The 20,517-nt window shown below is 43.1% G+C and overlaps 1 protein-coding gene across 1 annotated transcript in view; it reads left to right on the top strand.

Moving 5' to 3' along the window:
- Positions 1-20,517, top strand: part of COA8 (cytochrome c oxidase assembly factor 8) — a 20,854-nt gene extending 337 nt beyond the window's left edge. Inside the window, exons 2-5 of the mRNA XM_082275562.1 lie at positions 10,380-10,577; positions 11,783-11,846; positions 15,437-15,527; positions 20,131-20,517. Coding sequence (XP_082131688.1) covers positions 10,380-10,577; positions 11,783-11,846; positions 15,437-15,527; positions 20,131-20,236 — 459 coding nt within the window. The 3' untranslated portion in view covers positions 20,237-20,517. The remainder of the gene's footprint in view (positions 1-10,379; positions 10,578-11,782; positions 11,847-15,436; positions 15,528-20,130) is intronic.

The raw sequence follows: 20,517 nt of genomic DNA, 5'->3' as shown, positions 1-20,517 counted from the left end.
CATCAGGTCAATGGAACTCCTGGGATATTGATCTGGTCAGTAAAGTAGCAGAGGGGGTTGTTAATCAGTTTCAGCTGCTTTGGTGTTAACTTAAAGCGGAGTTCCGCCTCCCGCTCCAAAAATTAAAAGTCAGCAGCTACACTTACTGTACACATACTGTAGCTGCTGAATATGATATTAGGACACTTACCTGTCCAGGGAGTCGGCACCGCAGCCGATGTTTGCCTGCCATTGTCGGTAAGGAAACCCGGCCGTGAAGCCACTGGGTCCCTACTGCGTATTCGGATTGGCTCGGGGGTGGGGGAAGGGGAAGGGGGAGGGGGCCAAACTTCTGAGGGACAGCGCCGCGGCGCCGTCTCCTGGAAGTGGGGAAGGGCACCTGTCAAAAACAGGTACCCGTTCCCCCTCCCCCCTGAAAGGTGCCAAATGTGGCACCAGAGGGGGGAGGAGCAAATGAGCGGAAGTTCCACTTTTGGGTGGAACTATGCTTTAAAGTGGAGTTCCGCCTCCCCCTCCAAAAATTAAATCAGCAGCTACACATACTGTAGGTGCTGACTATAATATTAGGACACTTACCTGTCCTGGAGTCCAGCGATGTCGGCACCACAGCCAATGTTTCCATCGGCTGTCGGGTGCTGCCGCCGCCATTGACGGTGAGAGAAGCCGGCAGTGAAGTCTTGCAGCTTCACGGGCGGGACCCTAATCTGCGCATTCCTACTGGCTCGGAGGATAGGGATGCACCGATCCGACTTTTTTGGACCCGATACCGATATCTGGCGTTGTGAGATCGCCGATACCGGAACCGATCCAGAGCTACACACAAAGCAAGCAGCTGTAGTACAGAGCAAAGCCGCTGCTTGTGTGTGGCTCCTCCATTCACAGGCGGAGTGCATCTGATATCACTCCGCCTGTGAGCCGGACCTATACAGGAAGTAGTCGCTCCCATCCCATACTGCTACTGCACCTAGTAAGGGATGGCTGAGCCGTTACCAAGCAAAAACCGGATCGGCCAGTGGATCGGTCAATGTTACCGATCCATCTAAAATGGCCATATCGGCGCCGATATCCAATCCTAATATCGGATCAGTGCACCCCTATCGGAGGAGGGGGGCGAGCTTCCGAGGGACGGCGCCGTATCCCAGAAGTGGGGAAGGGTACCTGTCAAAAACGGGTACCTGTTGCCCTCCCCCCCTGACAGGTGCACTAGATGGGCAACAATGAGAATCTCCAAAACAGAATGCTTTTACATGTGGAGGCCACTGATCTTTTTTTTTTCTCTACTCAACTTTTCTGACTGTTATGCATTTGGCTGGGGTCAGTGTCACTACTGGTAGTATGAGGCGATACCTGAACCCTATAGAGGTTGTACAGGCAGTCCAACTCCTCCAGGATGGCACATCAATACCTGCCATTGGCAAGAATATTTACAAAAATGTGAGGGGTGTACTCACTTTTGTGAGATATTATGTGAGTGTGTGTGTGTATATATATATATATATATATATATATATATATATATATATATATATATATATATATATATATATATATATATATAGTGTGTGTGTGTGTGTGTATATATATATATATAAACACACACACCGGCCACTTTATTAGGTACACCCTGCTAGTACCGGGTTGGACCCCCTTTTGCCTTCAGAACTTCCTTCATTCTTCTTGGAATAGATTCAACAAGGTGTTGGAAACATTCCTCAGAGATTTTTGCTCCATAGTGACATGATGGCATCATGCAGTTGCTGCAGATTTGTCGGCTGCACATCCATGATGCAAATCTCCCACCACATCCCAAAGATGCTCTGTTGGATTGAGATGTGATGACTGTGGAAGCCATTGGAGTACAGTGACCTCATTGTCATGTTGAAGAAAGCAGTGGTGAGATGATTTGAGCTTTGTGACATGGTGCATTATCCTGCTGGAAGGAGCCATCAGAAGATGGGGACACTGTAGTCATAAAGGGAGGGACATGGTCAGCAACAATACTCAGGTAGGCCGTGGTGTTTAACCGATTCTCAAGGGGCCCAAAGTGTGCCAAGAAAATATCCCCCCCCACATTACACCTCCACCAGCCTGAACCGTTGATATATGGCAGGACGGATCCATGCTTTTCATGTTATTTACACCAAATTCTGACCCTAACCTCTGAATGTCGCAGTGAAAATCGAGACTCCTCAGACCGGGCAATGTTTTCCAATCTTCTATTGCCCAATGTTGGTGATCCTGTGTGAATTGTAACCTCAGTTTCCTGTTCTTAGCTGATAGGAGTGACGCCCGGTGTGGTCTTCTGCTGCTGTAGCCCATCTGCTTCAAGGTTCATTGTTTTGTGCGTTCAGAGATTATATTCTGCATACCTTGGTTGTAATGAGTGGGTATTTGAGTTACTGTTGCCTTTCTATCACCTGGAACCAGTCTGACCATTCTCCTCTGACATCAACAAGGCATTTTCCTCCACACAGCTGAATATTTTCTCTTTTACGGATCATTCTCTGTAAACTCGAGAGATGGTGTTGTGTGGAGTTTGCCAGTAGATCAGCAGTTTTTGAAATACTCAGACCAGCTCGTCTGGCACCAACAACCATGCCACGTTCAAAGTCACTTAAATCCCAATCCTATTTAGAGGGACCCTAGCCAAATGCAAAACTAGTGAAAAACTGCCTGTCTGCTGGAATCTCCTCCATGCTCCTGAGACTGTGCTGGGAGACACAGCAAACCTTATGGTAATGACACGTATTGATGTGCTTTCCTGGAGGAGTTGGACTGCCTGTGCAACCTCTAGAAGGTCCAGGTATCCCCTCATGCTACCAGTAGTGACACTGACCCTAGCCAAATGCATAACTAGTGAAAAACAGTCAGAAAAAAATGAGTAGGGGAAAAAAATGTTAGTGGTCTCCACTTGTAAAACCATTCCTGTTTTGGGAGTTGTCTTGTTGTTGCCCATCTAGTGCACTTGTTAATTTTTATTAACACCAAAGCAGCTGAAACTGATTAACACCCCCCCCCCCCCACTACTTAACCACTTAAGCCCCGGAAGATTTTACCCCCTTCCTGACCAGGGGGTATTTTGCGATTCGGCACTGCGTGACTTTAACGGATAATTGAGCGGTCGTGCGACGCTGTACCTAAACGAATTTGGGGTCCTTTTTTTCCCCACAAACAGAGCTTTCTTTTGGTGGTATTTGATCACCTGTGCGATTTTTTTTTTTTTTTTTTTTTTTTTTTTTTTTTTTTTTTTTGATCATGCGCTATAAACAAGAGCGTCAATTTTGCAAAAATAACAATATTTTTCACATTTTTTTTTATATGAAATTTAAAAATCTAAATTTTTTAACATTTTCGGCCAATTTGTTTTCTGCTACATATGTTTGGTAAAAAAAAATCGCAAAAAGCGTATTTTGATTGGTTTGCGCAAAAGTTATCCAAGGGAAAGATTTTTGTAATTTTTGTTGTTTTATTTTTTTTTTACGCGTAATGGCGGCGATCTGCGATTTTTTTTTTTTTTTTTTTTTTTTTTTTTTTTTTTTTGCGGGACTGCGACATTGGGGCGGACAGATCGGACCCTTGACTGACATTTTTTACACTTTTGGGGTTACCAGTGACATTTCTACAGTAATCAGTGCTATACATATACACTGTTACTGTAAAATTACACTGGTAGTGAAGTGGTTAACTTTTTTTTGAGAGGGAGGGGCTATGTGTGTCCCTAGGGGCGTGATTCTAACTGTGATTGGCTGTGGCTTGAGGTGTAGGAACAATGATCAACGGTCCTACATAGTAAAACCGTATGATCACTGTTCCTACACAGGGGAGAATGACAGGCGGCTTGTTTACACTAGCCGCCTGCCTTTGTCCCGCTGTCACGGACGATCGTGAGTGAGCGGCGGACATCTGGTCCGCCGCTCACACGCGGGGGGGGGGGTCCGTGAGCGCGCCCGCTCCCCAGAGCCTCACAGGCTAGTGACGTACCGGTACGTCACTTTGCCTGTGAGGGGCTGACCGCCGCAGTATATGTACTTGTGGCGGTCGGCAAGTGGTTAACTGACCAGATCAATACCGCAGGAGTTTAATTGAGTTGATGCTGTACTCTGATTAAAAAGTGTTCCTTTAAATTTTTTGAGCAGTGTGTGTGTAATATACAGTATCTCACAAAAGTGAGTACACTCCTGACATTTTTGTAAATATTTTATTCTATCTTTTCATGTGACAACACTGAAGAAATGACACTTTGCTACAATGTAAAGTAGTGAGTGTACAGCTTGTATAACAGTGTAAATTTGCTGTCCTCTCATAATAACTCCACACACAGCCATTTAATGTCTAAACCGCTGGCAACAAAAGAGGAATGTATAGTAATGGTTATTGCCATGTAAAGAATTCAGGTATTCAAAGATTTAAAAGATGCACATTGATAGGCTCGACGCGTATCGTGGATAAATTCCACTTCATCAGGAGCGTGTGCATCCCAATCCCACTAGACAGTGGAGTCCTAAGGATGAGGTGAAAATATGGTGGACAATTGTCCAGATGGGCAAGAAGTCTTTGTTGGAAGCTGTGGTGGCCTCATCCACGGCCAGTAGGGTACTCCAAGTGGGCATTCCAAAAAAAAGGGCATGAGTGGCCGAAGTTCTTAAGTGGTGAAGATGTCACATAAAACAATCCCAAGGGATTACTATATAAATAAATGTGTAAAAGATAAATTGTTACTTTAGAAATATTGGAATGCTATAGTGACAAATCTATAGGGATAGTACCCATACCGGAAAGAAAGTAAACCAGTGATCACCAGAAGAATAAAAATGCCAAGGGTAAGAAATAATAATCCATATTAGTGAGAGTGTTAAGAAAGAGAAAAAAGAAAAATCTGTGAATTGTGGTAAAAATCACCAAAAAAAGATCACAAATACGTGACCATAGGGAAGTGTAATAGGTGCCTCAGGGAGATATAGACAAAAATTAAAAAAATATGAAAAGAGAAATAGGTAGAAGTGAGGAGTGTCCAAAAAGTGTACCCGAAGTCGGTCACGGTGAGATCCCCAGCGTCACGTCCACGCTCAGTGGAGGGAGGAGGCTGCTGCATCGCGGGCAAGAGAGCTCGCCCAGGATGATGGCACCGCAAATCCCCCTAATGTTTGAGTGCGAGATGGACTTCACGTGTCGACGTGATGGCGTCACAGATAACGTCACATGTACGGCGCGGAATGCGTGACGCCGATGCACAACAGGGTGTCGCCCGAGCTCCCCGCATCCACACAGGGGCGATAGGGGAGAGAGGAGGCCCCCCGGAGTGCCTCGCAGCTCCTGAACCAGACAACAGCCCAGGTGGAAAAATCTCCAAAATAAGGTATAAAGATCTAGGCTTCCAACCAATGACTAACCATTACTCTACCATTACATTCCTCTCCAATGTACATCCTACAAGCTTTGCATGAATTGTCAATTACCACTTTCTTTATTGTATTATAAATTGTCACATGTTTATCTCATGCATTCATTGTTATGCCATATATCGTGATGAGATTTATTATTAAATTGTTCTTCTGTACCAATGATTTTACTGTTTATCTGCCAATCGTCTTCACACACCTCATACAAAGTCCCGCTTCCCCTCCCCCCCCCCCTTCCCGTTTCTCCTTGTCAGTAACATTTGGCGAATCGGCTGCATAATACTAATGTCTAGTTTATGGATCCTATATTATATACTATAATTATTTTTTACCCAGTATGCCGATTGCTTTGTACCTGGTACTAACCATGTTACCCCCCCCCCCCCCCCCCCCATTTATATTGTTATGAAATGCTGACTCTGGCAGCTCCTGCTCCCACCTTCCACCCAGCACTATGCCGTATCCCGATTTCCTGTCTACTGGACACACGCTGGCAGGTAGGAAGTGCTACCTACACAGCGCTGTGGAGGGGGGGGGGGGGGTTTGAAGGGGACAAAGGAGACACTGTTGGGGGGGGAGGCATTGTGGTGAGAATTGGACAGAGGACATTTCTGTGGGGCATGGGGAGGCAGAGGACACTCCAGGGGGGCAGAAGACACTCCAGGGGGGCAGAAGACACTCCAGGGGGGCAGAATACACTGTTTTGGGGGGTAAGTGAAGGAGGCAGAGGACACTGCTTTGGGGAGGGGGAATGGACAGAGAACACTACAGTGGGGGGCCGTCTACGTCCTTTTTTTTTTTTTTTTTTGGTAGCTTGACAGTCTTTTGTTTTTCTTTTCTATCTTTAGTGTGCCAAACCCCCCCCCCCCCATCCCAGGGATCTTTTTTCTTTCCTCCATGTTGTCCAGGTAGATCTCAACCTCCGGAAGTTTGTCTACTACTGCTGTAAGGCTTCTAGGACAGACCAGAGCTATTGCTGAGCTTCTCTTCTTTTTAGAAAACTAAAGACAGCCTGGCATCTTGCTTGTGTATTTAAACAGAGGTCAGCGATGATAACCCCGGATTTCTATTGGTACAAGAAGGAAGTCCGCTGGTTGGCTGTAGTTTTCTCTTTGCCAAGAACAGTAGAATCTGCTCTGATACAGTGCTGATGTTACAAACTGTTTCTGTTTCTTTGTTATAACGTCTCACTTCCAGCAGATGTCACTGTTGCTATAGATGATTATAAAAAGTTGAACATTATGGCTGTACTGCACTTTCTCCATATACCAATTAGTGTTATGAAAATACATTAAGGGTTATCTATAGGCATTTATTTCACTTTAGAGTCACCAGGAAATCTCTAGAACCCCTGTCAGTTTATTTATTGCTGACTGTGTCCCGGTTGGATATAGTTACCTCTTTTATTTATCCCGCTGACCTGTGAAAAATAAATGCACACTTTTTACTTGCACAATCGTGCATTTTTTTTTTTTTTACCACTTGCCTACTGGGCACTTTTAACCCCCTTCCTGCCAAGGCTTATTTTCAGCTTTCAGCGCTGTCACACTTTGAATGACAATTGCACGGTCATGCAACCCTGTACCCATGACATTTTTATCATTTTTTTCCCACAAATGGAGCTTTCTTTTGGTAGTATTTAATCACCACTGGGTTTTATTTTTGTTTTGCTAAATAAACGGAAAAAAGATGGAAAATTTTGAAAAAAAAAAAGTTTTCCATAGTTTTTTTTTTTTTTAATTAAATTTTGCAAACGGGTAATTTTTCTCCTTCACTGATGTGCGCTGATGAGACTGGACTGATGGGCACTGATAAGGCGGCACTGATAGGCTGCAGTGATAAGGCGGCACTGATAGGCTGCAGTGATGAGGCGGCACTGATAGGCTGCAGTGATGGGCACTGTGATTGGATACAGCTGATCACATGGTAAATGGCCGCTGTGGTCACAGAGCACACCACCTCTGGCACGATCACAGGACGACATCATAGGACACCCTCTCTGAACTGGCTGAGTGCTCTGTAGCCATTATTCGGTAATAGCCCAGTCAGGTAGCAGTTAAACAAAGGTGAACTTAACCTTTAACCACTTCTCCTTAGGTGGACATCATATGACGCTGTGGAGTTTAAGTAGGTATATCTGAATAATGGGTGCATTTGCAGGCATCATTCAGACATCCTCTTTTTCTACATGCCGGCGATTCCATCATGTAAAAACAATCATAGCGGCTGTTCAGCTGCCTGATTGTTTTTACAGGCAGCAGGAGAGGGACATTCCCCTGCCGCCCTCCGCTGCTTCTACCTAATTGCCCCTGCAATCACCGAACCGGAGAATTAATTGGCCAGCAGTGGCCATTTACCATAGAGCTGACTGAGGACCAGATGTTCCTCAGTCATCTCTATGACCTTCGAGGCAACGTAAACACTGACAGTTATTTTTTATTTGTTTTTTTTTATCTCAGGCTTTCCAGCCTAGAGGCATGATCTGGGGACTTATAGACCCCAGACCTCGCTGTAAAGAGGACCTGTCATGCCCTATTCCTATTACAAGGGATGTTATTACAAGTGTCAAAATAATGCTCAAATGCAGAAGTGAACACCATATGTATGTCGTGCCCACATATGTTAACGGCGTTCAAACCACACGTGAGGTATCGCCAAGAACATTCGAGTGAAAGCAATAATTGTAGCCCAGGACCTCCTCTGTGACTCTAAACAGGTTATCTGTAAAAATTTTTTTAAAGCGCCACCTATGGAGATTTTTAGGTACTGAAGTTTGGCGCCATTCGACGAGTGTGCGCAATTTTAAGGTGTGACATGTTGGGTATCTATTTACTTGAGGTAACATCAACTTTCACATTATACAGGAAAAAATGGGCTAACTTTACTGTGGTTTTTTTTTTTTTTTGTTTTTTTTTTTAACTCACTCGAGCACTACTGCGGCAAAGTGATCTGTTATCGTCTGGCGACGTAGACCTACGTCGCCAGACACTCCCCTTTCTCGGCGGCGCGTGCCGCCGGAGGCTCGCTCCCGCTGTGTTCAGTCACAGCGGGAGTCGGGCGGGGGAGAAGCAACAGCGATCGAGTGTGGAGATCCGCCCGCTTGTGTAAACACAGAGCGGGCGGATCTCCTACGTGACAGGCAGGGTCAGATTGCAGGGTTCTGCATAGCTGAACCCTCGATCTGTCCTTGTGTCACTCAGTCACCTCCCCCCACACACGTTAGTAAGCACCAGGCATACATTAACCCCTCCCTCTCCAATAAAATTAACCCCTTCCCTGCCAGTGTCATTTTTACAGTAACAGTGCATATATATAGCACTGATTACTGTAGTAATGTCACTGGTACCCCCAAAAGTGTCAAAAATGTCAGTCAAGGGTCCGATCTGTCCACCGCAATGTCGCAGTCCCGCAAACAAAATCGCAGATCGCCGCCATTACTCGTTAAAAAAAAAAAAACACCAAAAATGACAGAAATCTTTCCCTTAGTTAGTAAACGCAATAACTTTTGCGCAAACCAATCAAAATACGCATATTGTGATTTTTTTTTTTTTTTTTTACCAAACATAGGTAGCAGAAAACAAAATGGCCAAAAATTTTAAAAAATTTTGATTTTTTACATTTTTTTGGGGGGGAATTTCATATAAAAAAATTTGATCTATATGTCAAACGTTGTTACTCATTTGCATTCTTCTATTAAATAAAATACTTGAAACAGAAAAAAATGTGAAAAATATTGTTATTTTTTCAAAATTTACGCTCTTTTTTTTGTTTATAGCGCAAAAAGTAAAAATCGCACAGGTGATCAAATACCACCAAAAGAAAGCTCTGTTTGTGGGGAAAAAAAGGACGTCAATTTTATTTGGGTATGGCGTAGCATGACCGCGCAATTGTCAGTTAAAGTCGCACAGCGCCGAATCGCAAAAAGTGGCCCAGACGTGACATAAAAAAGTTGCAACGACCACCATTTTATTCCCTAGGGTCTCTGCTAAAAAAAAACTTTTATATAATGTTTGGGGGGTCTGAGTAATTTTCTAGCAAAAAAATTATTTTACATGTAGGAGAGGAGTGCCAGAATCGGCCTGGTATGGAAGTGGTTAAAAGGTAACTGCACTTATGTGAGGGGAAAAAAAAATATAGCAAATAGAGAAAACTATTATAGCACATACAATTGCTACACGAGCCATATTCTACTTTGATGTTATTAAAAATTACCTTTTACTTTTCAGTCTGCAGTGCTGTAACTTTCTGTAAAATTGAATCCAATATGGAAACCTGGAGACAATTCTCTACACCGTTGGTATTCAGAACTTCCCCCAGAAATTTCCTGGCACCCTCTGCAACAAAAATCCCATTGTTTTGTGAGATACTCCCCAGGGGGTAATTACTTTTAAAAGAATGCAGACCCTGCAGCTTTCCTCAGAAGGTCCATGCATTCCTATGGACACTGTCACCTTGCCCTGAATGGACGGGGGGTGACAATGTCTTTTAACGCACCTTAATAATACAAGCTTTGCATTTTAAAAAACCTTGTTTGCTGCATCTTTGGTGTGACTCGTAACACAATGCAGATTAGATTTCTTTTTAAAGTGGAGTTCTGCTCCCCTTAAAAAAAATTAAGTCAGCAGCTACAAATACTGTAGCTGCTGACTTTTAAATGGTAGAACTTACCTGTCCAGAGAGCCTGCGATGTCGGCACCCGGAGCCGATTTTCGTATCGGCTCTCGGGTGCCGCCGCTGCCGCCATCCAGGGTAAGGGAACCCGGCAGTGAAGTTTGCTGGTTCCCTACTGTGCATGCGCAAAGCGCGTTGTGCTTTGTAATAGGCCCAGCGGCGGAGGATAAAGGAGGGGGCCAAATTTCCAAGGGACATTGCCGCGCCGCTGTCTCCCGGAAGTAGGGAAGGGTACCGGGGGAGGAAACAGATCAGCGGTGTTCCACTTTTGAGTGGTGAAATGTGTAATATTCTGTATTTCTTTTTCAGGCCATCAGCTTCTGTCCTCCAGCACAATCCAAAAATGACTGGATTGGTCCTCCTGATCGATTCTCCAATCTGCGACCTATAAAATATTTTATTCCTAATGATGAGTCCCATCTGGAAAGAAAACTCAGAGAATTGAGACAGGAAACACACGAATGGAATCAAAGGTTTTGGGAAAGCCAGAATCTCTCATTTTTTAAGGTGATTGTAATAATTGTCTAGAGGGCAGCTTTAAGTATTTATAACAAATCGGATGTTAATTTTTATGTAGTATGAGCATCTGAATTAGAATTTTTCTTACCCTCTAGTACCTACACCAGACTGGGGAAAGGGATGCGGCACTAGGGTCCAGGGAGGAGAGATGAGACGAATGAGCTTATCTTTAGGCTGCTTCTCTTTACTGTCCTATAAAAAGCTAACAGTTGGTAGATTACCTGGCTGTACTACATGATTGCAGCAGAGAAGAGTCAGGTCATCAACCAGCAGGCCTCCTGACCGGTAGCCCAACTTGTATTTTATCAGGGGAAAGACTGACAGTTGTGCACATACCTCTTTTGACTTGAGTCAAACTTTGGCTAGCTCTTTAACCCCCTTCTTTCCTAAGGGTAAAATAAATCCTAATGCCTAAACCCAATTTTGCAACTTTGACATGTGTTGGTAAACCTGTACATCCATCACAATTACTTTGTGCATCCAGTTGGATTATTTCTTGTGTTTTTTTCAGCTCAAATTGGTCTTTCATTTGAGGTAAATAAGGGATATCTCCAGATTTTTTTTTTTTTTTTATATTATCGAAGGAAAACTAGCCCAAAATAGTAAAAAAAAAAAAAAAATGTTAAATTTAACTATTTTTCTTGCTACTACTATAACCTACCACCAAAGAACAGGCCAAAATAAAATGTTCTGCTCCTGACAATCGCAGCAATACCAAGCACTAACCCTGGGTCTGACCTAGAGAAAATCTTGATCTGAGCATTTTTTTTTTATTTTTTTTTTTTTTTTATATATATATTTTTTCTACACACACTTTTTTTTTTCTATCTCTGCAAGGACAGAGAAATATACAATGTATGTGTCTTGTCCATTCAGAGAGACAGAAAACACAGGGGCAGGCTTAACAGTCACTGTGATAGCCAACCAGAGGCTATCACAGTGATCAGGTGACCCGAAATCGGAAGTTCCTGGTCCCGATCATTGGAACAGGGCCCAGGGCTTTTGATCAGACCTCGTTCTCTGTGCTGGGAGCACGCAAATATGCAGCCCTACGGGGAAAAAAAGTCCAGTACAGTGGAACTGCTTATTCGCGTATGGTTGGCGTGAAGGGGTTCAATAAAATTTACCAAATCCACTGACTGGCCCTTCAATTTGTATAATGCAATCCCACTGGGATTTTTTATGTGTTTCAGGAAAAGGAAGCATTTGTCATTTCAAAACTTAGCGCTTTAGGTCTGGGGCTGAAAGATGAAGAAGGTAAGATGTGTTAAAACAGAAAGTCGTTTCATATATCAATATCAATATTGATCAATATAATCTTTGTATGAAACACTGTAGTCCTACCACATCTATGACTTGCTTTACATGTAAAAAAAGTTTTCAGAATCCAATTTTATTGGATTTTAAGTTAAGACAAATAAGGGATACAGATTGCAGCAAATATTGGGGGGGGGGGGGGGGTAAATGGAATTAGGTTATAAGAGAATCACATTTCTGTAGCGAGAGCGCAGGCATGAATTTCCAGGACATAACAGAACCATTTTGGAAATACTACATCACAAAGGTGACTGTATCTCAAACAGGATAAATCATATGGAGGCATGTGAGTGTGTACACTGGAAAATAAAGGGTGGTTTTCCAGATATAGACAGAGAATAGTAAGATTTCCAAAAATTGAAGACTTGAGTGCTTGTGTTCACATAAATAATTATAAGATGTGTAGACGGGGGGGGAGGAAATTTTCCATGGGTGGGGGGAATAAGCAGGTAGATAAAAGGAGGAGAAATAAAAAAAACAAATGTAAAAGCGGGCATATAAGAAGAGGAGTATTGGAAAGGGGTAGTTTAGGAGAGAGGAGTTGTAGAGGGTAAGTAATGCTGGATGCTGAGGGCCTCACAACCATCCCCACATGCAAACAGAAAATGCATAAACTTAGAGGGTTGACATTTGGTCACAAAATTCCTAGGAGTTCTGGAGGACGGTCCAAGCAACCCAGGTCTGTGAATAAGAATCCTATTTATCATTGTCTTGAGCTCCATGGGAGAGAGTCTAATTCACTGACCCACTCTAGGGAGGGTAAAGCCACAGGTACACACGTACCGATTGTCGGCCGTAAATATTCGGCCGACGACCGATCGGCCGATTGTAGGCTTGTTAGTATGATGCTTCCGACAGCCGACAGCGCATTTTCAGCCGAACAGAATCTGTCGTGCAGGCATTAAAATTTTTGTTGGCCAACACCAGAACGGCCGATTGTTCGCCAGTTAGTACAGATTTCGGCCGACAGACAGCAGATTTGCAAGACTGGGCATGCTCAGAAAAGAAAAAAGACAAGGAAAGTTAACCATCACATGACATCACTTCTGCAGTCGGCTGTTGTTGGCCGACAAAATTCGTGTGCAGTTTTTTGCAGTTTTCAACAGACACGACAGCCCTGGACAAAAGACGGCCGATCGGTACGTGTGTACGGGGCTTAAGTGGTGTGGAATCAAAGTACGAATAGCCATAAGGAAATGTTGAAGGTTATCTATTTAGCATGTTAAATAAAGCCTGGTAACACAGAAAGCAAACCTATTTAGGGAAGGTTAGGAACTGGGGAAGGTGAGGGACCACAGTACCTGTGGCCTTAGTGTAAAGTTCTAAAATATCTTGTAAGGGGGCCCCAACAAATGTGAAACATAGTACCAGGATAGCTTTGGCATCCTCAGAATTGATCTGAGACTGAGGGGTAGGTGTTATGGGGTGTGGGAGGATATCAGAATCAATGAATGAGGATTTTAAAATTGGTTTCCTATGCTTTGTTGACAGGGAAATTCAGTGGGGGTTATTTACTAAAACCTCATGTGCAGCAACCTCTGGTGCAGCTCTGCATAGAAACCAATCAGCTTCCAGGTTTTAGTGTCAAAGCTTAATTGTACAAGCTAAAGTTAGAAGCTGATGAACTACCATTCACAGCTGCACCAGATTCTGGGTTCACCAGTTTTAGTAAATCTCCCCCATTGTGTCCAAACAGAAGATTTTTCCCAACCCTTATAAGCGAGAGAAGACCCTAAGTTTAATCGTCTATTAATCAGTATATTGGTAAGAGCGGGATGAGTGCAGTAGAGAGGAATGGCGTAGATTAGAGAAATTGTTTGTGTCCAGTCCTGTAGAAGAAGGCTCTCAAATAGGGGAGATAGAGAGGATAAGTCCTGTTTGTCCGGGATTGAGGATAAGAAGGAATTAAGCTGTTGATATGCCAGCCATTATAGCGTCGATTGAATAGTGTGTGGCAGGGGGGTCTCCAGAGACGGAAGGCATCGCCAGAGCAGAGGAAAACCCTGGATTCCCAAAAAGATGGGTTGTAGGCTCTGTGTTATGAGACAATCAAGATGCAGATCCTGGCAGAAGGTGACGAGTAGAATACTATAATTTTGTGTAGAAGGTTGGGGCCTAGATCCATTTGAAGAAGAATATGGCGAAGGAAAGGTCAACTGACTTTATCAAAAGCCTTTTCTGTGTCAAGAGGCAAAAGGCACAGGGGGGTATTTGCAGTTTGAGCGTGATGAGCCACTAAAATTGTTTTATGATGTTGTTATACCCTTGGATGAAGCCAGCTTGGTTTGAGTCTATTTTTTGTTGAAGGGGTAAGAGGTTGTAAATGAGGGGCTATCATTTTATCAAAGATTTTTGGATCAACCCCTATCAAAGAAATCAAGTGATAATCTAAACAGAAGGAATGATCTACACTATATTGTCAAAAGTATTGGGACACCTGCCTTTTACACACACATGAAATTTAATGGAATCCCAGTCTTAGTCCGTAGGGTTCATTATTGAGTTGGCCCACCCTTTGCAGCTATAACAGCTTCAACTCTTCTGGAAAGGCTGTCCACAAGGTTTAGGAGTGTGGGAATGTATGACTATTCTTCCAGAAGTACATTTGTGACATCAGGCACTGATGTGGACTGATGTGCTCAGTCTCCGCTCCATTTCATCCCAAAGGTGTTCTGTTGGGTTGAGGTCAGGACTCTGTGCAGGCCAGTCAAGTTCCTCCACCCCAAACTTGCTCATCCATGTCTTTATGGACCTTGCTTTTTGCATTGGTCCAAATCATTTGGTGGAGGGGGGATTATGGTGTGGAGTTGTTTTTCAGGGATTGGGCTTGGTCCCTTAGTTCCAGTGAAGAGAACTCTTAAGGCATCAGCATACCAAGACATTTTGGACAATTTCATGCTCCCAACTTTGTGGGAACAGTTTGTGGGTGGTCCCTTCCTGTTTCAACATGACTGCACACCAGTGCACAGAGCAAGGTCCATAAAGACATGAATAAGCGAGTTTGGGGTGGAGGAACTTGACTGGCCTGAAGTAGAAGATTCGGGAATTTGCTGAAAGCAGTATAAGCTTCCATGAAGAGATGAGTCTTTAGGGATCATAGTGGAGGCCTCGATGAGAGAAATATATATAGGCTGCCATTGCTGACCTCTTTCTTTAAATTTCCTTTCCTCAAGTTAGTCTTCTTGTATTCTCTCATATAAAATCCAATGAAAGTGTTCAATGCTCAGGAATAATAAACTTAGCAAACATAGGGATTCATTTACTAAAACGGGAGAGTGCACAATCTGGTACAGCTCTGCATGGTAGCCAATCAGCTTCTAACTTCAGCTTGTTCAGTCAAGTTAACAAAAAAAAAAACTGGAAGCTGATTGGTTCCTTTACAGAGCTGCACCTGGTTTTGCACTCTCCGGTTTTAGTAAGTGAATCCCATTTTGTTTGTAGATTCCCTTAAAGCAAGTCATGTCTTTCAACTGTTTAGGGAATACATACTGAGAATGTCCCAACCAGAGTTCTACTCTTTTTCTTCACAGGACGCAAAAGGACGTTAGATGCAGATGTAATGGCAGATTTTTATAAGGATTTCCTAAGCAAAAACTTTGAGAAGCATGCACGCTATAACAGGTAATGGTCACATCTCCTTTCTGGATGTCATTTTCCAGGTAGAAGAGTTGGCATAGCAGCAGGGCCTTCCACATTCAGCAAGTTACAGAAGAAAGCTATATGACTTTTAGGTTACAGAGCCAATAGATTGCCATTTGGGGAAAAGCATACTACAGTGAGAATTGGGATTTAAATGAATCCCAAAAAATGCTTATTTCCCTTGTTGGGCTAAGTTGATTTACCTCTTATGCAAAGAGCAACTGGCTAATCTCAGCAGAGGAACCTTTTCTCACGGTCTCTTCTAGACAGATGTGTTATTGGTCAGATAAATGGACATGGGAGTATTGTGTTACAATGACTGATACGCTCTGCACTGAAATCTTTGAGGTTTGAATGAAATTAAATTAATGGGTTGTAAATTCTTTTTTTGTTTATAGCACCTTAAAATATAACTAAAGTCAAAACTTTTTTTTTTTGTTTATTTTGGATAAAGTGGAGATGGATTAGAACGCGTGTCAATTTTTATTGCTGTCTGTGCCCACTTTAAGAAGAATCATCCTCTCTATTTGTCCTGTTTACCATAATCATTGAAAGGGAAAGCAAAAGAAAATCACAAATTTTGGGTTATCCCCAGAAAAATAATAATGGGTGATACTAGTTTTAGTGATCTGGCGGTCCCCAAGGAATTCCCTTAACCACTTACCGACCGCCGCACGACTATCTACGTCGGCGGTCAGCCCCTCACAGGCAAACTGACGTAGGTCTACGTCGCTTGCTTGTGAGGGTCTAGGGAGCGAGCGCGCGCCCCCGGACCCCTCCGCGCGTGTGACCGGCGGACCCGATGTCCGCCGGCCACTCTGCGATCGGCGGGGGAGAGGGAGAAAGTCAGGCGGCTTGTGTAAACAAGCTGCCTGTCATTCTCCCCTGTGTATGAGAGATGATCATACGGTTCTACTATGTAGAACCATTGATCACCGTTCATACAGCTGAAGCCACAGCCAATCACAGTAGAAAGCACGCCCCTAGGGACACACACAGCCCCTCCCTCTCAAATAAAGTTAACCCCTTCACTACCAGTGTATTTTTACAGTAACAGTGCATATATATAGCACTGATTACTGTAGAAATGTCACTGGTAACCCCAAAAGTGTCAAAAATGTCAGTCAAGGGTCCGATCTGTCTTCCGCAATGTCGCAGTACCGCAAAAAAAATCGCAGATCGCCGCCATTACGCGTTAAAAAAAAAAACAACAAAAATGACAAATCTTTCCCTTTGTTAGTAAACGCGATAACTTTTGTGCAAACCAATCAAAATACGCTTTCTCCGATTTTTTTTTTTTTTTTTTTTTTTTTTTACCAAACATAGGTAGCATAAAACAAATTGGCCGAAAATGTTAAATTTTGATTTTTACATTTTTTTGGGGGGGGAATTTCATATAAAAATGTGAAAAATATTGCTATTTTTGCAAAATTGACGCTCTTTTTTTGTTTATAGCGCATGATCAAAAAATCGCACAGGTAATCAAATACCACCAAAAGAAAGCTCTGTTTGTGGGAAAAAAAGGACGCCAAATTTGTTTAGGTACAGCGTCGCACGACCGCGCAATTGTCCGTTAAAGTCACGCAGTGCCAAATCGCAAAATACCCCCTGGTCGTTTAGCAGCCAAATCCTCCGGGGCTTAAGTGGTTAATTTGCAGGGATTTTCTCTCACTTCTGTTTGGCCTAGAGACAGGAATTGAAGGGAAATCTCCGCAATGGGACATAGATGGCAGAAAAAATCTCACGGGTTATAAATCTCCCTTAAAGCGGTTGTAAACCCTATAAAAAAAAAAATAAAAAAAAAAAAACCTGCAAGACAAAGGCATAATGAGCTAGTATGCATCGCATACTAGCCCATTATGTTTAACTTACCTTAAAACGAAGCCCCGACACGGACCCCCGGACATCGATGCGGGCGCTGCCATGATCCCTCGTCGTCTCTTCCGGGTTCGGCGGCTCCGGCGCGCTGATTGGCCGGAAGAGACGGCTCCAGCGCGCTGATTGGCCGGAGCCGCGATGACGTCACTCCCGCGCATGCACGCGGGAGTGATTTTTCCGGCAAGCTCCCGGCAAGTTAATTGAAGGTCCCCCCGGACCTTCAGAGCGCATGCGCCGCTCGCGCGAGCGGCTGCATGCACTGTAAATATCTCCTAAACCGTGCCGGTTTAGGAGATATTATTTGTACCTACAGGTAAGCCTTATTATAGGCTTACCTGTAGGTAAAAGTGTCAAAAAGCGGGATACAACCGCTTTAAGCACTCCAAAGACATGCTGGTAGGTTTATTGGATCCTGTATAAAAAATAATTGGCCCTACTATGTATGTATGAATGTGAGTTAGGGACCTTAGATTGTAAGCTCCTTGAGGGCAGGGACTGATGTGAATGTGTAATGTATATGTAAAGCGCTGCGTAAATTGACATCGCTATATAAGTACCTGAAATAATAATCTATCCAAAAGGGGGGGGAGTTTTGCCTATAGTTCTACTTTACCTTCTATTCAAAACCTGACGGAAAAATCATCTTTATTGTAAACAATGTATCAAAACAGGTGAAAACATCAAAAGATAAGCAGCAGATGCATTCACGCATCCTACACACACGATCGCATTGCATTTGTGCACAGGGTGCCAGTGTTGCATTTATATTTATCCTCATTATTTTTTTTTTCATCCTTTTACATTTTTTAACACTTATTTTTTTTTTTTTTGTTCATTTAACTCAATTTCTATCAGAAGGGGGCTAAAAAGCCCCTATGGGAAAGAATTTGCAAGCGACAGTTTCTTTTTATGGGGAGATCAGGGGTGCCATAAAGCCCCTTTCACATAGGGTGGACTCCGTTATGATCAGCAGGGGATCTTTCTGCTGATCCCCTGCTGAGCGGATGGATGACAGGTTCGTGTTTGCTTAGTTATGCTAAGCAGACACAAACACAGCCCGCTCTGCTCTATGGGCAGCCAGGTGTGAACAGAATCGGTTGTCTGTTTACACCCGACTATCCTCCAATCCACCTACACGGAGAAGAATAGATTGATCACCTTCTGTTTGTTTTGTCAGACCGGTTCAGATTGGAGGTAGGCGGCTGTAAAATTACAGTCCCCGGTCCATAGGGGTGAATGGAGGGTCCGATCCGGTCTGTCTGAAAAACAGACAGGCTGGCCTGATCGGAATGGTCATGTGAAAGGGGCCAAAGAGGGAAAGTGATCACTTTAACTGAAAAGCTAGTTTTTTTAAGGAATATTTGTTGGGCGTTTCTGCTGAAAAACCAGTCCTCCAACTAGATCTTAGTAGGGGGAGGAAAAATGGGGAGATGGATGGACTTCCGATAATGTGCAAGGGTGCCACGCTGGCACTGAGGGCAGCTCTTGGGAATGGCAGAAGCAGTTCCAACTAGTAGGCAAGGAGAAAGAAAGGCGCCTCTGAGTGCAGCTAACAACACTTAAATGCACAAACAAGAAGAGAAGAAGAGATCCCGAGCCGTGAGGACACATGTTATCCTAATTGTAAAACTGGATACACACTATACAATTTTCTTTAGATTTTGTCCTTTAGGTTTGACCTCATATTATATGGTTTTGGTAAATCTAAACACTTTCAATTTGTATGCAATCAGGCCGGCCCTTGCACTACATAGTTGAAGGTAAATCTAAAGGAAATCTAACAACAAAAGTTGTATAGTGTGTATCCAGCTTTAGTCTGCTTATCGTTTGTGCAATAAAGTGTTTTCAGCTGCACTCAGAGGCGCCTTTCTTTCTCCGTAACTGAAAAGGTAGGAGCTGGCTAAAAAAAAAAAAAAAAAAATGGAAGTTCATGGCAGCTGCTGTGAGTTTGTTTTACCACTTGAAGTCCAGACCGTAAATCTACGGCAATCATTAACGTTGACAGAGTCAATTCTTGGGTGAACTTTCACCTTAAAGTGGTAGTAAATCGTATCGCATACTAGCACATTATGAGAGACTTGCCTTAAAACGAAGCCGTCCAGCGGCACGCTGTCACCGCTGAGAGGTTTTCTATCTTCACCCAGTCTTCCTTCTGGGTACACCGCCTCCCGCTACACGAGTGGCCAGGGGCACGATGACGTCCGTCCCTCGCATGTGCGTGGGAGCCGCCGGTGACATCACTGGCTGCATATACTTTAGGAGATTTAGGAAATGTAGGAGATATTCACAGTACCTACAGGTAAGTCTTATTATAGGCTTACCTGTAGGTATAAGTGCTAAAACAGAGTTTACTTCCACTTTAACCCAGGTGTGTGTGTTTTACAAAAGAATCTGTACAATCTGTAAAACAAACAAAATCTATTTATTGCATGTTTTGCAGGGATGCATAAATACCTGGTTGCACCTATTTCTATGTGGCAACGGATTGATTAGATTGGATACTTCTAAAGGCTGTACAGTCATAACTGAGCATTCTATGTAATAGATGCCATTTGCAAGGTGCTTCATTGCATTGCTGGGCTTTACAATACCAAATTCAGTTGGAGCTTTGAGGAAACCTTTTTGAATAAGCCATGCGGAAGGGTTATATTATGGAACCTATAAAATAATGTTTTGTTTTTTTTTTCTTCTTGCTTGTGTTTTTCAGAGAGTGGTATAAAAGGAATTTAGAAATCACATTTCTTATGGGAAAAGTTAGACTGCAGAGAGCACTAAAAAAGATCGGCTGGGAATGGACAAAACAAGAAAATTGACAATATTTGTTAAGTGGGGAAAAAATTGCCGTCATTTACAAGAATACAGCCGAGTCTACAGACGTCATCTCTGCTGGCTGCACGGTTTATTTTTCCTAACAGTGTCTCAGATTACCTCGCATTGACATTCGGCTGAAGTTTTTCGATAGGACAAGTGTTCAGAATCAGAAAATGTCTATATTGTAAAACCTCAACTCAAAGATGCCAAATCCGTTCTTTAACCAGGGAGAGCTGTATATTAAAGAGTGTATATTTCTAAATATTAAAAGACTTTGAATGTT

Source organism: Pelophylax lessonae (genome assembly GCF_965119305.1).
Source record: "Pelophylax lessonae genome assembly, chromosome: 13".
Taxonomy (NCBI): Eukaryota; Metazoa; Chordata; class Amphibia; order Anura; family Ranidae; genus Pelophylax; species Pelophylax lessonae.
Note: the sequence above shows the minus strand (reverse complement) of the source record. Positions and strands in the feature narration are given on the sequence as shown.